Source organism: Dermacentor silvarum, chromosome 1 (assembly GCF_013339745.2).
Source record: "Dermacentor silvarum isolate Dsil-2018 chromosome 1, BIME_Dsil_1.4, whole genome shotgun sequence".
Taxonomy (NCBI): domain Eukaryota; kingdom Metazoa; phylum Arthropoda; class Arachnida; order Ixodida; family Ixodidae; genus Dermacentor; species Dermacentor silvarum.
Window position 1 is genome coordinate 395,808,794 of NC_051154.1, and position 17,903 is coordinate 395,826,696.

A 17,903-nucleotide genomic window follows, 5' to 3' on the forward strand; every position below is an offset into this window, starting at 1 on the left:
AAAAGCAAAGCAAAAAAAAAGAATAATTAGAAAAAAAACAATAATTAGCAACAGCAATCAGACATTGTTAGATAGCATTGTACAGTTGCAGGAGAGAAGTCTAAATATACACAATGAAAAAAGTGTGGTTCAAGCAATGTAATACAAGGAAAATAATCGTTGTTGCAGAACTGTAAGGAATGAAGTAAGTAATCAGAAACCAGGTGAATTTAACAAGGTCGGTAGTCAGTGGGAGAGTAGCTGTGTTCCATAATTTATGCGTGCGCGGGGTATGAACCAGGTTGCATTATGACGAGTGTTGTATTTTTTAATGTTCTTGCGTAAGCTAGATAGGTGCTCAATAAAGTGACTCCCTTGCTTTCTTTCTGTGAGGTACCGTTTCAAGAGCAGTTCATTGAATAGCAACTTTGCAGGACAAACTTGAAATTTCTTAAAAAGGGGTTCAGTGTGTGTGTCATAAGCCGAGTTGCTAATAGCACGCACAGATTTTTTCTGTAGTAGAGAAAGTTTAGTAATGTTTGAGCCTGTTGTGTTTCCCCAGACAAGGTGACAGTATTAAAGGTGTGAACAAAAGAGAGAGTTATACACTAATAATTTGAGGAAAGTGGGCAGAAAAGAGCGTACCTTTGCAAGGGCACCCACGACACCTGCAAGTTTACCGCTGAGCAAATCGACATGTTTATTCCAGTTTAAATGTTCATCAAAAATGACGCCAAGGCATTTAACTGAGGAGGTTACATCCACAGTTGTTTCCAATAAATATACGGTCAGTAACATTAGCTCTAAAATTTTTAGGTTGAAATAGAATGGCTTTCGTTTTGTTTGTGTCAATGGTTAATGAGCTTACTTGACACCATGTATTAGGCTTATTTAATGCTGAATTTGCGCAAGTCACCAGTTCACTACAGCTAGCAGACCAAAATAATAAGGTGGTATCGTCAGCATAAATAATATATCTAGCTGCTGAAATAATGTTTGTTATGTCGTTAATATAAGCATTAAATAATAGCGGACCAAGAATGCTCCCCTGAGGCACCCCACTTCTTACTAATTTAAGATCTGATGTATGATTTAATATTGCAACCACTTGACACCGGTACTCCAGATAGCTCTTTATTATACTTAAAATCACGCCTCTAAAACCATAGGTTTCGAGTTTTCCTATTAGTGTTTCATAGTTAATACGATCGAAGGCCTTGGAAAAGCCCATGAACACCCCTAGTGTTAATAACTTTTGTTCAAATGCGTGAAGTATAAATTCTTTTTGGCTTTTTGGGTTAAAAGTGCCTGTTTCCTTGAACGTCCTTTCGTGAAGCCAAATTGATCGTCGGTAAGGATGTGATGCTTTTCACAAAACGAAAGCATTCTAACGTTATGCAATTTTCAATACATTTAGAAAAGACCGGTAGTATCGATATAGGTCTGTCATTGGATAATAGGTTCTTATCACCACCTTTAAAAATAACAGTAACTTTCGCTACTTGCAGGGCTTTTGTAAATGTACCATTTAAAAATGCGAGGTTAAAAACATGCTCTAATACCGGGGAGATAATATCTATGACATATTTAGCAGGGCGAATTTGCAAGCCATCCACATCAGTGCTTCTACTGTTCCGAAAAGTTATGAATGCATTATATATCTCCTGAGCACTGGTAGGTGTTAGAAATGCACTGACAGGATTATTAGATCTAAGATGGTCTGAGCTAGCAGGATGATGAGGGCTGTTTTATAGGAGAAGTGAAGTAATCATTAAACGAATTCGCTAATGAAGAACGTGACATTGGTGTGCCATTTAGATTTATTTCATGAGACTGTTGCGCATTCCGGTTTACTCTCCCTAGCACGCCACTTAGCCTTTGCCAGGTGATGTCGTTACGTTTCATTATCTGTGGATTAAATACATTGTGCATATAATTCTTTTTTAGCCTCTCTGAGCGTATGCGTCAATTTGTTTCTAAAAGATTTAAAATTCTTGAAGTCATTTGCGTCTCTCGTTTGCAAAAAGTTTCTATACAGTCTATCTTTTTTGTTTTTATTTGGGATAGAAGGCTGTTTGTAATCCAAGGTTTTCGTACTTTTCTTTTGCGTGTTATCGTTTTTATTCGGAAAATGTTTGATGTAAGTAGATTTAAACAGATGTAAAAAGGAGTTATAGGCTAAACCAGGATCAATCTCATTGTATATTTCCGACCAGTCTATGTTCAGTACATCGCTTCGAAATTGTTCTAGTGAAATCGGATTGATATCTTGAAATGAGATTGGTTCTTCTTTATCGGATAAGCGACATGGTTTATGTAGGTCAGTGATAAGAAAGATTGGGAGGTGATCACTGATGTGTACGCCAATTACGCCCGAAAGCAAACTGTAAGTGGGGTTGTTTGTGATGAAGAGGTCGAGTAACGTCTCAGTGTTGTTTTGGACACGAGTGGGCTCATTAATAGTGTTAGTGCAAGCATTTGACTCGAGCACCATTAGGAAATCACGCTGTTTCGGTGATGCCTGTAGTAAGTTTATATTCATATCACCACCTATAACTAGCTTTGATCCACTTTCGTTTGCCCAGCTAATAAATTTATCCAGGAATGCAAGGAATGCTGCTGTATTACCATTTGGGGGACGATATAAAACAGAGAAAATATTTCCACCGTTTGATACCGTTAGGATTTCAAAATCATCAGTCATTTCAGAGCAGTCAGCAACGATATTCAGTTTCAACGAATTCTTGGCCATGAGTAATACACCGCCCCCTTTTTTTCACTGATCGGTTTAAGAAATGTGTGGTGTAACCAGCAACCTTAAGTACTTCATAATCATTTTGGTACCAGGTTTCAGAAATCATAACCACATCATATGTGAAGCTAAAACGTGAAAATAAATCATGCAAGTCGTCTTCTTTGTTCCGCGCAGACTGTGCGTTTAGATGAACGAAAGTTACGCTAGACTTCATTGTTTTGTGTAACGTGCATACATCTATCGGAGTTAGGAATTTCCCCGCCATATCTGCCGATTTCAACTTCGATGCGCGAAACAAAGCCGCCAGAAAGTGTTTAATGCTATTTTGTCAATGTCACTGTGATGCGCAGTACTCGCGATGTGTCAGTTTTACGCGCAAAGATTTTTTCTGTCTTTCGTCCAGGCGTATTTCCATTTTGCCTCTTTCTTACGTGCAACAGTTTGGCCTAGAAGCCTCTTGAGCGTCGGGCATAGGTGCTCATTTATAAATACCATATTATGGCCAGGTAGCAGAAGATCAGATATACGTATCCAGTCGTTTCTTGCGTGCTTTATCAAACACTGCGTTTCGCTTTGCGCGATGTCTGCGTGATTACACCACCTTTGCGCGATATAGTCGTGGTGACACCACCGTCCACACGTCGTCAATCCATCGCCGTCACATCATCGTCTTCACACCGTTGTCGTCGTCACGCCGTTGTAGTCATTCAGTCATCGTTGCCTTTGCATTTTCATTAGCGTTACACGCAGTACGTCTCAGCAGTTTTAAACCACGAAGCTTCCACTTGACTTGGACAATCATCCCCGGGTGGTTTTTTGCCAAATTTCTATTGGTGCTGCATTTGTCGTTTATGAGCCTCCAAATATTCTCGCGCGCCTCAAAGCGGGGACTCAACCCTCAATTCCCTTCATGCAATGGCAAAATCAGGTGGTGTAACGCCCACAAACCAAGCATAAACTTTACTAATGGTTTAAAAGGCGGGACCGTTTGGAAAATTATTGCATACTCCTGGGAGCAACATTTTTATGATAATGAAACAGGTAGAATGAAGCATACAGAGGAAGGTGTGCGGTGTGAAAGACCTTCTTTCTGCGGTTTTACGTGCGAAAAACCAGTTCTGATTACGAGGCACGGCGTAGTGGAGGCCTCCGGATTAATTTTGACCACCTGGGGTTCTTTAACGTGCACTACAACGCAAGAACACGGGCGTTTTTTGCATTTTGCCTCCATCGAAGTGCGGCCGCCGGGGCCGGGATTCGATCCCGCGACCTCGTGCTCAGCAGCGCAACGCCTTAGCTGACTGAGCCACTCCGGCGGGTGTGTGAAAGACCTTAACGCCTTACCTGAATGGCAATTTTCTACGTAGCCTACTGAGCCTCTGATATCTAAAATTGTCCTGCAGCAAATAGAGATAAGAGGCGTACTTACCAGTCAGATAAATGGGCGAAGACAGTATTTCCAATCATGATTCCCAACATGTAAATGCTTTGAGAGGCTGCCCGCAGCCAGACGCGGTCACAAACCAGATCAAACTGTTTGATAGAGAAAAAAAAACAAGGAGCGTGGTCTGCATCAGTGTTATTCTGCCAACTGTATCGTCGGAGATATCCTCAAGGGAACACTTTTTCAATGGACTACAACAAAAAAGAAGCAATGCGCACGAAATGCCAGCAAAAAAGATAAAAAAAGGGGACGTGATAAAGCTCGCGACTGTTAGTTAAATATTTCTTAATAAACACAAAGCAAATATTGCAAAGAGAACGATGGGGAAATGACTGTGTTTTCTATTTTTTGGGGCGCCGACTTTTACACCGCCAATTTTTTCTACAGTAAGGTAACTAAAATTATATAACTGGGTTCCTAAAGCTCGTGCTTCCAGCGCAGACATTGAAATTTTGCGGCTTCACACAGGTACACAATTGCAATTTTTTTAATATCACGTGAACGTTGACCATACGGCATATCATAGTCATTTAACGACGAAAAGTGGCAAGATCCCCGAGATCAGAGACAGTATGCGCAAGCGCACAAAGCAATCCCGCCTCGAGTATCGTTTGCTACGCTGATTATATCAGGAAGGCTCACACCCTGTCATAGTAATCTGCACTGTCCTGTTTGCGAAAAGCTGGTGTGAGAATAGGTATTTCACCCGCCGTGGTATAGCGAGGTCAGTGAAATTCTGGTGGAATTATGGTGTCCTTCAAAGTACGCTTGGTGATGGTTACCATAAGGCCCACTCGTTGCGATCCTAACCGTTGGAGAAGTACAATTTTTTTCGAGAAATTATACCATCATTATCACCATATCAAACTTTCATCATCACCCTATTTTTATGTACACAGCAGAACGAAGGCCTCTGCCAGCGATCTCCAATAACCCCTGTCTTGCCCTAGCTGATCTCAACTTGCGTCTGAAAATTTCCTAATTTCATCTCCCTACCTAATTTCCTGCCGCCCCAATTTCCTTCCGTTGGCAGCCATTCTGTAGCTGTAATGGCACACCGGTTATCTGCCGTACGGGTTGCATGGCTTGCCCAGGTCCATTTTTTCCCCTTGTTGACAAATAAAATATCGGCTGTCCCCGTTTGCTCTCTGATCCACACTGCTATCTCCTGTCTCTTAACGTCACGGCTAATATTGGTCGTTCCATCGCTCTTTCCGCGGTCCTTAAATTGTTCTCGAGCATCTTTGTTAACCTCCAAGTTTCCGCCCCATATGTTAGCACCAATAGAGGAAAATTTCAACGACAGTGCTAGGCTCTCAGTATGGATTTGGTAATGCCTGCCGTATGCACTCCCACCAATTCTTACACTTCTGTTATCATGATCAGGGTCTTGTGTGAGTAGTTGACCTAGACAAAGGTACTCCAGTACAGATTCGAGGGGCTGACTGTCGGTCACGAATTCTGGTTCTTTTGCCAATCTATTGAACAATATTTATCTTCACTTCAACCCCTTCAATTTCTTGGTTAACATCCTCAAACATTTGTTGCAATTCGTCCCCAGTGTTGCTGAATAGGACAATGTCGTATTCCAATAGAAAGTTGTTGAGATATTGGCCGTTCACACTCACTCCTATACCTTCCCAGTCTAAGAACTTGAATACTTCTTCTAAGCATGCAGTGAATAGCATTGGAGAGATTGTGTCTCGTTGCCTGACGTCTTCCTTAATCGGTATTTTTCCATTTTCCTTATGAAAAATTAGGGTAGCTGTGGAATCTTTGTAGATGTCTCCCAAGATATTTACGTAGGCCTCCTGTACTCCTTGATTACGCAATTACTCCACAAATGATGGTATCTCTACTGAATCAAAGGAGTTTTTATGATCTATAAAAGCCATACAGAGAAGTTGATTGTACTTTGCAGATTTCTCAATTACCTGATAGATGACATGGGCGTGATCCATTGTAGAATATCCCTTCCTGAAGCCAGCCTGTTCTCTTGGTTGATTGAAGTCAGGTGTTGCCCTGATTCTATTGGAAATTATATTGGTGAATATTTTATAGAATTCTGAAAGCAAGCTACTGGTCCTATGATTATTCAAGTCTTTAGCGTCTCCTTTTTATGCATTAGTATAATGTTGGCATTTTCCCAGCTCTCTTGTACACTTGAAGTCGGGAGGCACTGCATGTCAAGGCCCGCAAGATTTTCCAGCCGAATAGGCCCTCCAGATTTCATTGAATCGACTGTTATTCCATCTTCTCTTGCCGCTTTTCCCCAGGACATGTCTTGCAAGGTATTCTACCTTCATCCCTAGTTACAGAAGGTGCCTCTTTAACCTGTTCATCACTACTTCCAATAAAAGTGGCGTGGCTGCTCTGGGTATGGTACAGGTCAGTATAGAATTATTCTGCTGCTTTTACTATGTATTTAAAATTGCTGATGACATTACCCTGCTTGGTTTTCTCTGCATACGTCTTGCCATGTCCTATGCCAAGTTTTCTTCTCACTTATTTCACACTGCGGCCATTTTTTTACTGCTTCTACGATTTTTCTGACGGTTTAATCTGGAATATCGCTAACTTTATTCTTGTTTATCATCTTTGATCGTTCAGAGAATTCTATCTCATCTCTTGAGTTCGATACATTCATGCTTTGTAATTTCTTTATTAGGCCCTTTGTTATTTGCCTTAGCTTACCTTAGTGGTAGCATTGGTGCCTTACCTCCAACTTCAATTGCGGCTTCTGAAATCAGCCTCGTCATGGTTTCATTTATTAGCTCTGTGTTCCATTCATCTTCCTGCTCTAAAGCTGCATATTTGTTTGCGAGCCCCAGCCTGAATTCGCCCACTTTTACCCTTACTGCGTTTATATTAGCCTGTTTCTTCTTCACTGATCTCGCTCTTTGTCTCTTCAAATTGACAGCAATCCCATACCGCACTAACCTACATCACTGCCCTTTAACCTACCTAACACTTCTAGATCCGGCACTATGCTGGGACCAGCAGAAAGTATGAAATCTATTTAATTTCTTGTTTCTCTATTAGGGCATTTCCAGGTCCACTTCCTATTACTGCGCTTCCAGAAGAAGGTATTCATTATTCAGAGTCTATTCCTTTCCGCGAAATCCACCAACATCTATCCTCCACTAACCTGGATATAACGAACCTCGACATAATGAAATTCACGTTGTAACGAACTGTTTTTATTTCGTGATGGTAGTTCCATTGAAAACCGGGAATTTTCTTCGCGATTTAACGAATTATTTCGTGACACGGTGCCGATTTAACGAAGTTTGTGGCCATTTCAAGCATTTATTTGAAGCCTGCGTGGACGGTAAATCTAGCAAAAAACTATAGACATGTCGACGGAGAAAAATTACTTGCAAGCATTCGTCCGCATAAAAATTCGACCGGCAATGAGACCGTGGAAGGACAGTGCAAGAAACAGCGCTGCGCCATTTGTCTCGTAACAACTTTCGGAGGCTGCGCGGAAGCTCGGAGTGTTCGCAGAAACACGAGAGCTTATGATTCCTTCAGCGCCCGGAGTGCTTCAACGCAAGGTAGTGAGGAAGGGGTGAGCGGCGCGGTAACGTGATCACAAGCACGCGCTAGAGGCGGATGGGGGCCTATCCGCCCTCTCCCCCAAGCGCGCGTCTCCTCTCTGCCCTTGCTGTAGCTGCGCATGGCTGTCCATATGCGGGCCATGCGCTGTATCGTGGAGCTAATCTTCAGCAAGTGCAAATGCCGAGCCCAGGTGGTTGGTTCCTTCATGCGAATTTTGTTTCCGCGCGTCTAGTGTTGGCGGTCACCTAATCTAAAGTTTTCGAGGTACGGTGCGAAGCGTTCGCTCGCATTGCGACAGCGGGTGATCTTTGAGCGCGCGACACCGATAAAACTACGAACTTTACTTCGTTTAGTTGTCTTTTTGCTATCGCCATCAATGCTCAGCCTTTCTGGCGAAACTGCGGCATTCTTTTTTCTTAGGACGAATTTGCGTACTTTTTTTTCATTTTTGTTTTTCATTTGAGGGCGCAATGTGATGACTGTTTTGGGCACTAAGCGTGGTCAGCCATGGCGTCAAGATTTACGGCACTGCGCGATGCAACAGGCTAATCTCGAATGCCGTTAGCCACGCCAATGTATTGCTGTCAGCGCGATCTGCACTGTGCGCGCTGGCGCTCATAACCAAGCTATTCGGGCCCGATCTACTTGCCATTTGTTTATAAATGATCACTGACAAGATACTAACCACGAGGAATGTTCTGGGGATATGTGAAATGACTGTTACTACTGAAACATCAAAACCTCGAATGAACGAAATTTGCGATTTAATTAAGTTTTTTGCTGTAAGTACAACATCGTTATATCGAGGTTAGACTGTATTCCTAGAAGCGATGCGTAGTTGCCAGTTTCTTCTCCTCCAGCCTGCTCCCCCACCCCTCTCTTTTGCATTCAAGTCGGCCATGATTACAGTATACTGAGTTTGCACCTTCCTCATTGCTAATTCAACATCTTGATAAAACTGTTCCACGTCTTCATCATCATCACCACGTCTTCGTCATCATTAAATATACATTGCAGTAATCATTCGCTTACTAATTCAGTTATCAAGAATGGTATCACGCGCGCTTAGGAAAACATGAACAGATCTCACTAGATTACCGCTTAAACTCGCTGTCTCAAAGCTGGCATGATGAAGAACGCCAGCAGCGGTGAGCAAACGCATTGTGCTGCCTCTACCTTCAACACGGCTTCAAAACACGGGATTACGGGACCTCAAACACTAGGCGTGAGAGAACACAGCGCACACTAAGCCAGAAATCTCGCTTAGCCTATTGTTTCCCCCTCCGGAAACTGCTTTTAAGAGAAGGCACAGAGGGGCGTGTTTAGCCGAGGCCATGCGCAGCAATGACCGGGCTCGAAGAGGAGACGCGTGCTCACCTGCCACCCTCTTCCCCCCCCCCCCCCCCGCCCGCTTTATGGTGCGCATGACTCAAGTGCGCATGAAGCCAACATCCTATGTTCAACATCGCATGCTTGTCCTCGCATATTCAGCATACGGCGCCGCGGTGCGCGATAGCGTCTTATTGCATGTGGGCTTTATGTGTAATCGCATTGCGACGGTGACGAGGATGGCGGAAATACACCTGGAAAGTCGCGATAATTGCTGTCGCAATAACAAGGGAAGCTAGCCAACGTGACTGATGTATTGCACACCTGCGCCCCAAAAGAAGTGCGCGTAGAGGGGGAGAGAGTGCCCGTGGGGTGGAGAGCAAAGATGAGAGAAACCGCTGGGCCGCCTTCGTGCTCTTAGATACAGCCAGCGAAGCGTTTGTCGCTGCTTCTTGCAATAAATAACGTGCTGTTGCAACCACATTCTAAAGCATTTGTGCAAGCACTTGTTGACCCAACGACGCCGCGCTGTGCACCACTGATCTTCAGCAACCTGTGCACGTGTAGATGATGAGTGCGGCGGTGTGGTTAATGGCGTCAGCGTTCCCCTAAGTGCGCGTGCCGTTTGACGAGTGGCCCGAACGTTGACCCCACTCCGCTGTCATTCTGCGCCAATCAGTCTTCCGATAACTACAAAGGAAACTGGACGCGGCCATGACAGCAAGGCTGATGTCATATGAGTGGAAATGGACGGCATGGGCGGGGGGGAGGGACCAGAAGAAGAAAAGCCCTTTTTCCCTCCAGCGGGCAAAAGTGCTTCAAAGCAGCCCTGCGGATGTGTGAAAAGGGATTCCTCAGACATTTCGAGTGCAGCTCTTATTCTGCTGCCCTATCTCCATCGAGAGCACTTGTGTTTACTTTCGTATTTTACTCTTCCTTTGCCCAATGCCAGCGAAAGTGCAAGATAACTCAAGTCTTCCGTCCTCGAGCGTCAGCACTTCAACATCTCTGGTCGGAAAGAATTGGAGGTTCCGGACACCGACCTTGTAAAGAGCCTTACTGGTAGTCCAGGAAGAAACTCCGGGAGCACGCAATTTCGGTTTACCGAGTTTTGATTTCACCTCCGGCGTGTGGCAACCATGAGCGGCCCCGGTATGCCGCCGGACGGCGCGTCTAAAATAAACATCGGATGGTGTTAAGCACGGATGCGGAAAGCACACGGGACGGATGGTACCGGACGCTTCTGGGTGAAACTGACGTGCTCACGGGGCCTCCGCTTCGCAGCCATATCCATCTACTGTAATAAATAGTTACATAGTTCAGTGTGACCGTATAGTTATCATCCACGGAATAGGTGACGTAGTTCTGAACATAAAGCGCTACAGCCTTCAAAAATCGTGGACAGCGAGGCAGCTCACCGCAAAAACAGCAACAAGTGGAACGGCGACCGCCGACGCTACCCCGATGCAGGGACGCCACCAAGCTACCTCAATATCCTTCCGTCTCAGCTGCCGCTCTGAAGCTCCCGTGTTTCTGGCCTATAGAGCCTGCTGTTTGGTTCGCGGATGTGGAAGCCAAATTTTCAACCAGGCGAAAAGGTTCGTAAGAAACCAAGTTTCATCACGTTATTGAGGCCCTAACACCAACCGAAGCAGCCGAGGTATGCGATATTATCCTTGGCCCGCCAACCGGGCAACCATACGACGTGCTGAAAAGCGAGCTCGTCCGCCGCGTCACCCTCTCCGAGCACAAGCGCTTGCAACAGCTTCTACCGGCGCAAGACCTCGGCGACCGCAAACCATCGTAGTTACTACGCGGTATGTTTTGACTTCTTGGGGAGAACGCGTCAAAGATGGACGACTCCATCCTCCGCCTACTGTTTCACCGCCGTCTGCCCTGCAAATGTGTGCATGGTTCTCGCAGCGGCGGGGGACATGCTCCTGGATGACCTCAGTGCTTTTACAGACAGGGTGCTAGAGGTCTCACCACCGGCAATTACAGCTTTTCACAGCATCGCAAAAGTGAGCAAATTTTCTCCCGATTGATTGACGGGGAATTCCTGTGCGGAATTAAAGTCACTTAATGAGGAAGACGCCCGCGCTCCATGTCATTGCAACCGCCCGTCATCTTCTCACACTGCGCGCATCTGCTGGTATCATAGCCCTTTTGGAGGAAATGCAAATAAGTGCGTGGCGCCCTTCGCCCATCAGGGAAGCATGCCGGCAACGCATTTGAAGCGGCTGGTGCGTCAGGCCCAACTGCACGCCGCTTCTCATCTGCTACCGCCTGCGTCAACAAAGCTCAACAAACTCCAGCTGTCTAAATTCCCACTTTTGAAAAGTGTAATTTTTCAACAAATTAGCAGACGCCGTCCACAGCTAAAACCCACCAACTTCACGCAAGCTTTTGTATAAAATATCCAGGCAATCCGAATGCAGCTAATTTTATGTCGTGGACGAAGTGTGAAAAACCTGCTTTGCTTCCGTACATTTTTCGTGTGCGTGTACAACAATCTGGACCGATCCTGCTGATCGTGCAGATAGGGTCCGAGCGCAATGGCACATACCCCTGTTGACACCCGGGTCACGGCTCTGTCGAGCGCCTATATAAGACAAAGTGCCGTTCTCTATTTAGAATTTCATTTCTACAGTCGTAATGAGGAGGCCGCATGTAGTGCGCATTCCAGGCGACGATTATATTCTCGTCTGTGTTCCTGCAGTCACTCTTCCTCTTCGTAGGCGCGTTGCTCCTTGGGAGTCCGGACTATACGCGGCCTGTGTATGGTGTGTCTGTGTCACCTCTGAGTCGTGTGGTAAACAGCTTCGCTGGTCATCCACCTTCACAGACTGGAATCGCTCATGATTGTTTTGGTGTACACATTTGCCGAGGTGCGATTCCGGTCACGCGTGTGGATCACCAAGACTACCTTAACTACAATTTGCAAGCTGTGAACGCCGCACAAATTGCATAGTATGGCCAGCGATCTCTTACGATGGACATTGGTCTCCGCAGAACCTTTCGTTGGATATTCCTTGTAGCAGACGATCATCAGAATACACTTCCTTCGCCACTTCGATCTTATTGTAGACAAAGAATTCCCGGCCTACGAGATGCTACAACGCACTTTAGCACCCACGGTATCACAGCCTGAACGGACATGATGGCGTCAACGCCCCTTCGACCGGAAGAACGGAATGCTCATCCCGACTTCACGGACTTGCTAAAGGACTTTCTTTTGCTCACATCTCCTGTGAACACCACACGCACTGTCAAGCAGAGCGTGATACATCACATCGGGACATCGGGACTGCCACTTCACACCCGTCCTCGCCACATGCCATCTGAGAGGCTAAAGATTGCTCGACGACAACTGGAACATATGCTCGAGCTCGGTATTCTGCGTCCATCCTCAAGTCCATGGTCATCCCGCTCCACTCAGTCACAAAGTCTACTCCAGGTGATTGGTACCCATGCGGTGCCTATCGTTCACTCAACAAGGTAACATAATCGAATCGATATCCAGTCTCCCACTTGCATGACTTTGTCGAAACACTGCATGGAACCACTGACTTCTCCAAAACTAACCTCATCAAATTTTATCAAGATACGTGTGGAAGAAGCTGATATTCCAAAGACAGCAGTCACAACACCCTTCGGGCTATTTGAGTAAAACATAATGCCCTTTGGACTGCATAATACATTGCAGGCTTACACGAGGTGACCCGGGGCCTGGATTTCTGCTTTGCATGCGTTGACAACATCCTGGTCGCTAGAACTTCGGCTTAAGAACATGTCACCCGTTTTCCGCAATTGTTATCTCGCCTGGACGAATACAAATGTGATCAAGCGATACAAATGCCTCTTCGGAGCAGCAGAAATAAATTTTTTGGGAGATAGCATCATGTGTCAATGTATACAACCACGGAATAATAAGGCCCAAGCTATTCAAAATTTCACTCTGCAGGATGCGAACATTTCGACAATTTCTTGGACTGGTTAATTTCCATCGCCAATTCATACCAGCTTGTGCGTGCACACTCAAGCCTTATATTATCTACTCGCAACACCCGGACCAGGCACAGCAACGCTGGAGTGGACGGAAGAGGCCTGCACCGCCTTCGACGCAATAAAGGATCATCTGGCCACTGCAGCTCTTCTCAATCATCCGCAGCCAGACGCATCGACCCGTGTTATGGCAGACGCTTCCAGCAATGGTGCGATAGCTGCACCACAGCAATGCATTGATGATATATGGAAGCCCCTCGCAATCTCCTCAAAAACGATATCCCTTGACCAAAGCCGGTACAGCACATACGAAAGTGAGTTATTCACTATCTGTGTGGTCGTCAAATATTTCCGCCACTTTCTGAAGGGCAGGTCATTCTATATTCTCAGTGATCACAAGCCACTGACCCACTCTTTCACGAGTGTGGGTCAGATGGACGGTTCAGATGGACGGTTACCAAGATAAATTGCACAAATGGCATTCCTATCAGAATTATGCACTGATAGTCACCATGTCACTGGCTGTGAGAACGCCGCAGCTGACGAAATCTCACGTGCACAAATGAGCACTGTTACTTTGCTGTCAAGTTCGATCGACTTTGACAAAATGGAGTTGCAACAAATAACTCAGAGAGCTAAGAAATTCCTCAATGACTCCTATTTTAAGACGTGCCCTTCCAAACATGCACGTAGCTACTCACATGTCACATGTCCACTGGCACGCCACGATCATTTGTACTGAAATCTTTTCGACGCTGTTTAGTTTACTCTCACCACTTCCTTTAACACCCGAGAATCCGCGCAACGAAAGCACTTGTGACCACGGGATACCTGCGGGCAGGCATGAATAAAGACATTCGAAATTAGTCACGTGCATTCATTCCGTGCCCACGGTCGAAAATACAGCTTCACATTGTGACTCCATTCTCAACCTTCCTGTCACCAGACGCCCGGTTCAGAGAAGCCACAATGACTCAATAAAGGATCATCTGGCCACTGCAGCTCTTCTCACTCATCCGCAGCCAGACGCATCGACCCGTGTTATGGCAGACGCTTCCAGCAATGGTGCGATAGCTGTACCACAGCAATGCATTGATGATATATGGAAGCCCCTCGCAATCTCCTCAAAAACTGGTGCTTTGCAACCTTCCCACGATTGTCGCAACATTCTCACCTTTTTCGATCGCTTCACTCGCTGGCCGGAAGTCGATCCTATGCGAGATATGTCTGCTGAGACTGTCGCAAAGGCATTTCTGCAGATAATGGATTGCACACTTCGGAGCACCGTCCATCACACAACAGAGCATGGACGCCAATTTGAGTCATTTCCTTTCAATGAACTTTTCACTTCCTTCAAGCCCGTCGTATTTGCACCACCGCATACCATCCAGTAGCCGACGGCGTGTTTAAGCGAATGCATAGGCAGCTAAATCTTCTATGACTGCCTACGGAGAATCATTGCGATGAACCAAAGTGCTGCCACATATTCTTCTCGGCTTGTGCACAACGATGAAAAGTAACTTGCAATGCACCAGCGCTGAGTTGCTCTATGGCACCACCCTTCGCCTCCATGGCCAGTTTATAGAAGACAGCAAACACGGGCATTTGCCCGACCACCTTCAGTACATGTCTCGCTTGCAGGCTATACTGGACAGCCCCCGTCCCAAACCGATTCGAGGGAAGCAGACTACTCTTACATCTACGTATCAATGAACCTAGGTCACTGCACCCACGTTTTCCTGTGCCGTGATGCAGTGAGACCCCTGTAGCCCCCATACGACGGCCAACTCAAAGTACTTCGTCGCAACCCGAAAATTAGCACGATTGAAATTCGTAGATGACCCGAAGTAATCTCCGTAGACCGGCTGAAACCGGCGCACGTAGAGCAACAGCTCAAAGGCACCGCCACCGAGTCACGCCCAAGACCCACACATCCGTGCACCACGCGTTCAGGAAGAACTATGAGTCAACTTGTGCGATTTGGGACATCACTGACTGTTGGCCTATACTTGTGCTGCGGGCATCCTTGCCTAATACGTTCGCTTTTTTATATTGCGAGGAAGGCGAGTGGTGTGGGAGCACACAGTTTCGGTTTAGCGAATGTCAGCTTTGCCTCCAGCGTCTGGCGAACACGAGCGGCCCCGGTATGCCGCCGGAGAGCGCGGGTAAGACAAACATCGGATTATGTTACGCACGGACGCGGAAGCAGACTGTTCTGGACGCTTCTTAGGGAAACAGAGGGGGGCCTCTGCTACGCAGTCATGTACATATACTGTAATAATAGTTACACACTTCAACATGACCTTATAATTATCCTCTACAAAACTTTCCACTCTCTCCAGAAATCCAAAAGGGCTTACAGTGCTTTGGGGGCCCTTTATGGTGGCGGTTAGAAGCAGCGATACATGGCACTAATACCATCCTGGGATGTTGCGACGTTGCTGTCAGGCTTGTTGTAATGACTACGCATGCTGGTTATTAAGACGACGTAAGCAGCTTTTCATGTACTGACGCGCCATTCGGTGAACGTGTTAGAAAACAATTGCCCACTGTACAAGAACTAAGTGTGTGTTCCTAGACTATGCGATATTGATCTCTGAATCTGCAACGAGTTTGCCGGCGTAGTTATTTTAAGAAGCTTCGAGTAACTAGAAACGTAGGAAATTATGTCAGGCAGTTATTACAGTTTATGCCACTTACTACCTAAGGGTCTTCTTTTTTCAAAGAGCGAATTATTGTACAAGTTCTCCATTTTACTACGGTACCAACGTAGCGAGAAGAAAATAGTATTCTATTGATAATTGATAATAATAATACGACACACAAGAGAAACGATTTAAATTCATTACCGCTAAAGGCAATGACAAGTTTAGTTCGCATAATGACTTCAAGCTATGTCGTTTGAGTGTCTCTTGCACAACGGAACTAAACGCGTCATTCATTGTGGTTACATTTTATCACAGTTTTGCCGGCCATACGGAACATTTAATGTCATTAATGTCATCTACCCGAGGCCAAGGAAGCTCCAAAGTAAACCCAAACTAGTTTCTCATAAAACAAAATATTCACAGTTGAAGAAAATTTTGTTCTGGTTAGGGGGACCGGCTGGGTTGCGGAGAAGACGCGAAGTGAATGAACGCTGATCACCCAATTGAACCACGCGTAAATGCACAAATCGGCAGACGTTTCATGAAAGGGGGAAATTGCCATCCACCTGAGAGTAGTACGAGTAGTACCTTCCGCCTTGCGGTTTTTCCCTAATATCGATCTTCTTGTACATTACTGAAAACTTGCACTTCCAACAACTCGCTGCCCCCATGGCGAGTCCATTACTGCTATGTCAAGTTATACAAACTCACCGTGTTCGTAAGAGTGTATGTTTGGTCACCGAGGTCGTACTCCCAGGTCGAGCATTTCACTCGACTGTCGTTGAAGATTGTGAGTGAACCGTCCGGAGATTCTTCGTAGACGTACATCTCACACTGGCTTGGTTGCAGTAAACCTTTTCCTGGAAGAGGTAGACCTGCTTTTTTAGTCTTGTCTGCTCGTGCGCCCAATGCACTCAACACGGCTGGGCGCCATTTCTGTTTTTTGTTGCTTCATGTAAATAAAAACAAACAACAGGAATAGTTACTTCACTTGGCATATTGAAATCACACTTATTTTAAGCGAACTGTACCGTATTGCGTTTTGCTGCTCGCTTAAGTGTATGCTTTAATCTCCCTTACGGTGAGGAAACCAAAGCGCATCCACGCCTTCAATGCATTCAAGTGAGGAGCTGCTATCTTAATACATCGGAAGGGGAGAAATACTTTTTTTGCTCCTAGTGCACTGAACCTAATCAGGTTTGTTGCATTTAAAAGAAGTAAACATCTAGTAGCTGCAGCAAGTGTTTATGTCATTTACATTTTTTAATATATTGAATGGTGCAAACTTTTAAAAACTTCAATGTCAAGTTCTCTGTAACTTAGCCGTTAAAAATGTGTTATAAAATTTCATTAAGTGCACCTAATATAAATCTAAAGCGGACACAGTTTCTATAATTATAAATCTCTCCAAGATATCCCACTAATTTGTGAGCACGACGTTTGCAAAAACCTCGCAAACCTTGTGTACAATTTCACGTAAACTGAAAATTCATACATTACATTTGCCCACTTGATATTGTTATAACAAATTCAGTTGAGAAAATGGGGATATCTTGTATTTCGGTGCAGAGTTACGGATTTGAAAACTCCATACTTCCACAGTTGGGGGGAATTTCTGATTTTCGGGAACATCACTAAAACATCTTAGATCTTAAATAGAAATTTATCTGCCAGCAGCTGCCAGAGTTTGACTTTTATCTTAACCGCAACTACTTTTATTCACATTAATCTCGCGGTTATTTAATGTTAGCATTTCTGCGTTTTACACATACCTCAATAGAGAATCGCCTCGAGCTGAAGCTTATACTTAAACAGCCACCACGCCAAATCAAGTGCGCACGTGCGAGCTCTGTTTTGCTATTCCCTTAGTACGGAGTCAAAAAGCACGCAGAACGTGATTTTAGTGACAGTTAAGTTTGTTCTTTCCCCTTGAAGTAGATCAAACCCCTTCGAGGTGATTATCGGCGTTGATGAAGCAGGAGGTAGGTTGGAGGTAACAAGGCTTGAAGATATATTGTAACAAAAATATTTACAGAGTCAAATGCAGAGTTAGCAAAAGAACATTGGTGCAAAGGGCACAAGTAAACAGCGCCTTACTCTTCTACTTTTTCTTAAGTTAGAGCCTAGGGCAACTGTCACTACGTACGACCAACCGAGTCTCACTGCTCTACCAGTAAGTGGT

At 45.2% G+C, this 17,903-nt stretch overlaps 1 protein-coding gene across 5 annotated transcripts in view; it reads right to left on the minus strand.

Annotated features, from left to right (window-relative positions):
- LOC119437535 (solute carrier family 22 member 8) overlaps positions 1 to 17,903 on the minus strand; it is a 121,600-nt gene that overhangs the window by 66,855 nt on the left and 36,842 nt on the right. For 3 of the 5 annotated variants that reach the window (XM_037704540.2, XM_049660668.1, XM_049660667.1), the window contains exons 3-4: positions 16,433 to 16,581; positions 4,164 to 4,267 (exon numbers count right to left, since the gene is read on the minus strand). In XM_037704540.2, coding sequence (XP_037560468.1) covers positions 4,164 to 4,267; positions 16,433 to 16,581 — 253 coding nt within the window. Of the gene's footprint in view, positions 1 to 4,163; positions 4,268 to 6,112; positions 6,207 to 16,432; positions 16,671 to 17,903 lie in introns of those variants that run through there. The other 2 variants (XM_049660669.1, XM_049660666.1) reach the window with 2 other exon arrangements.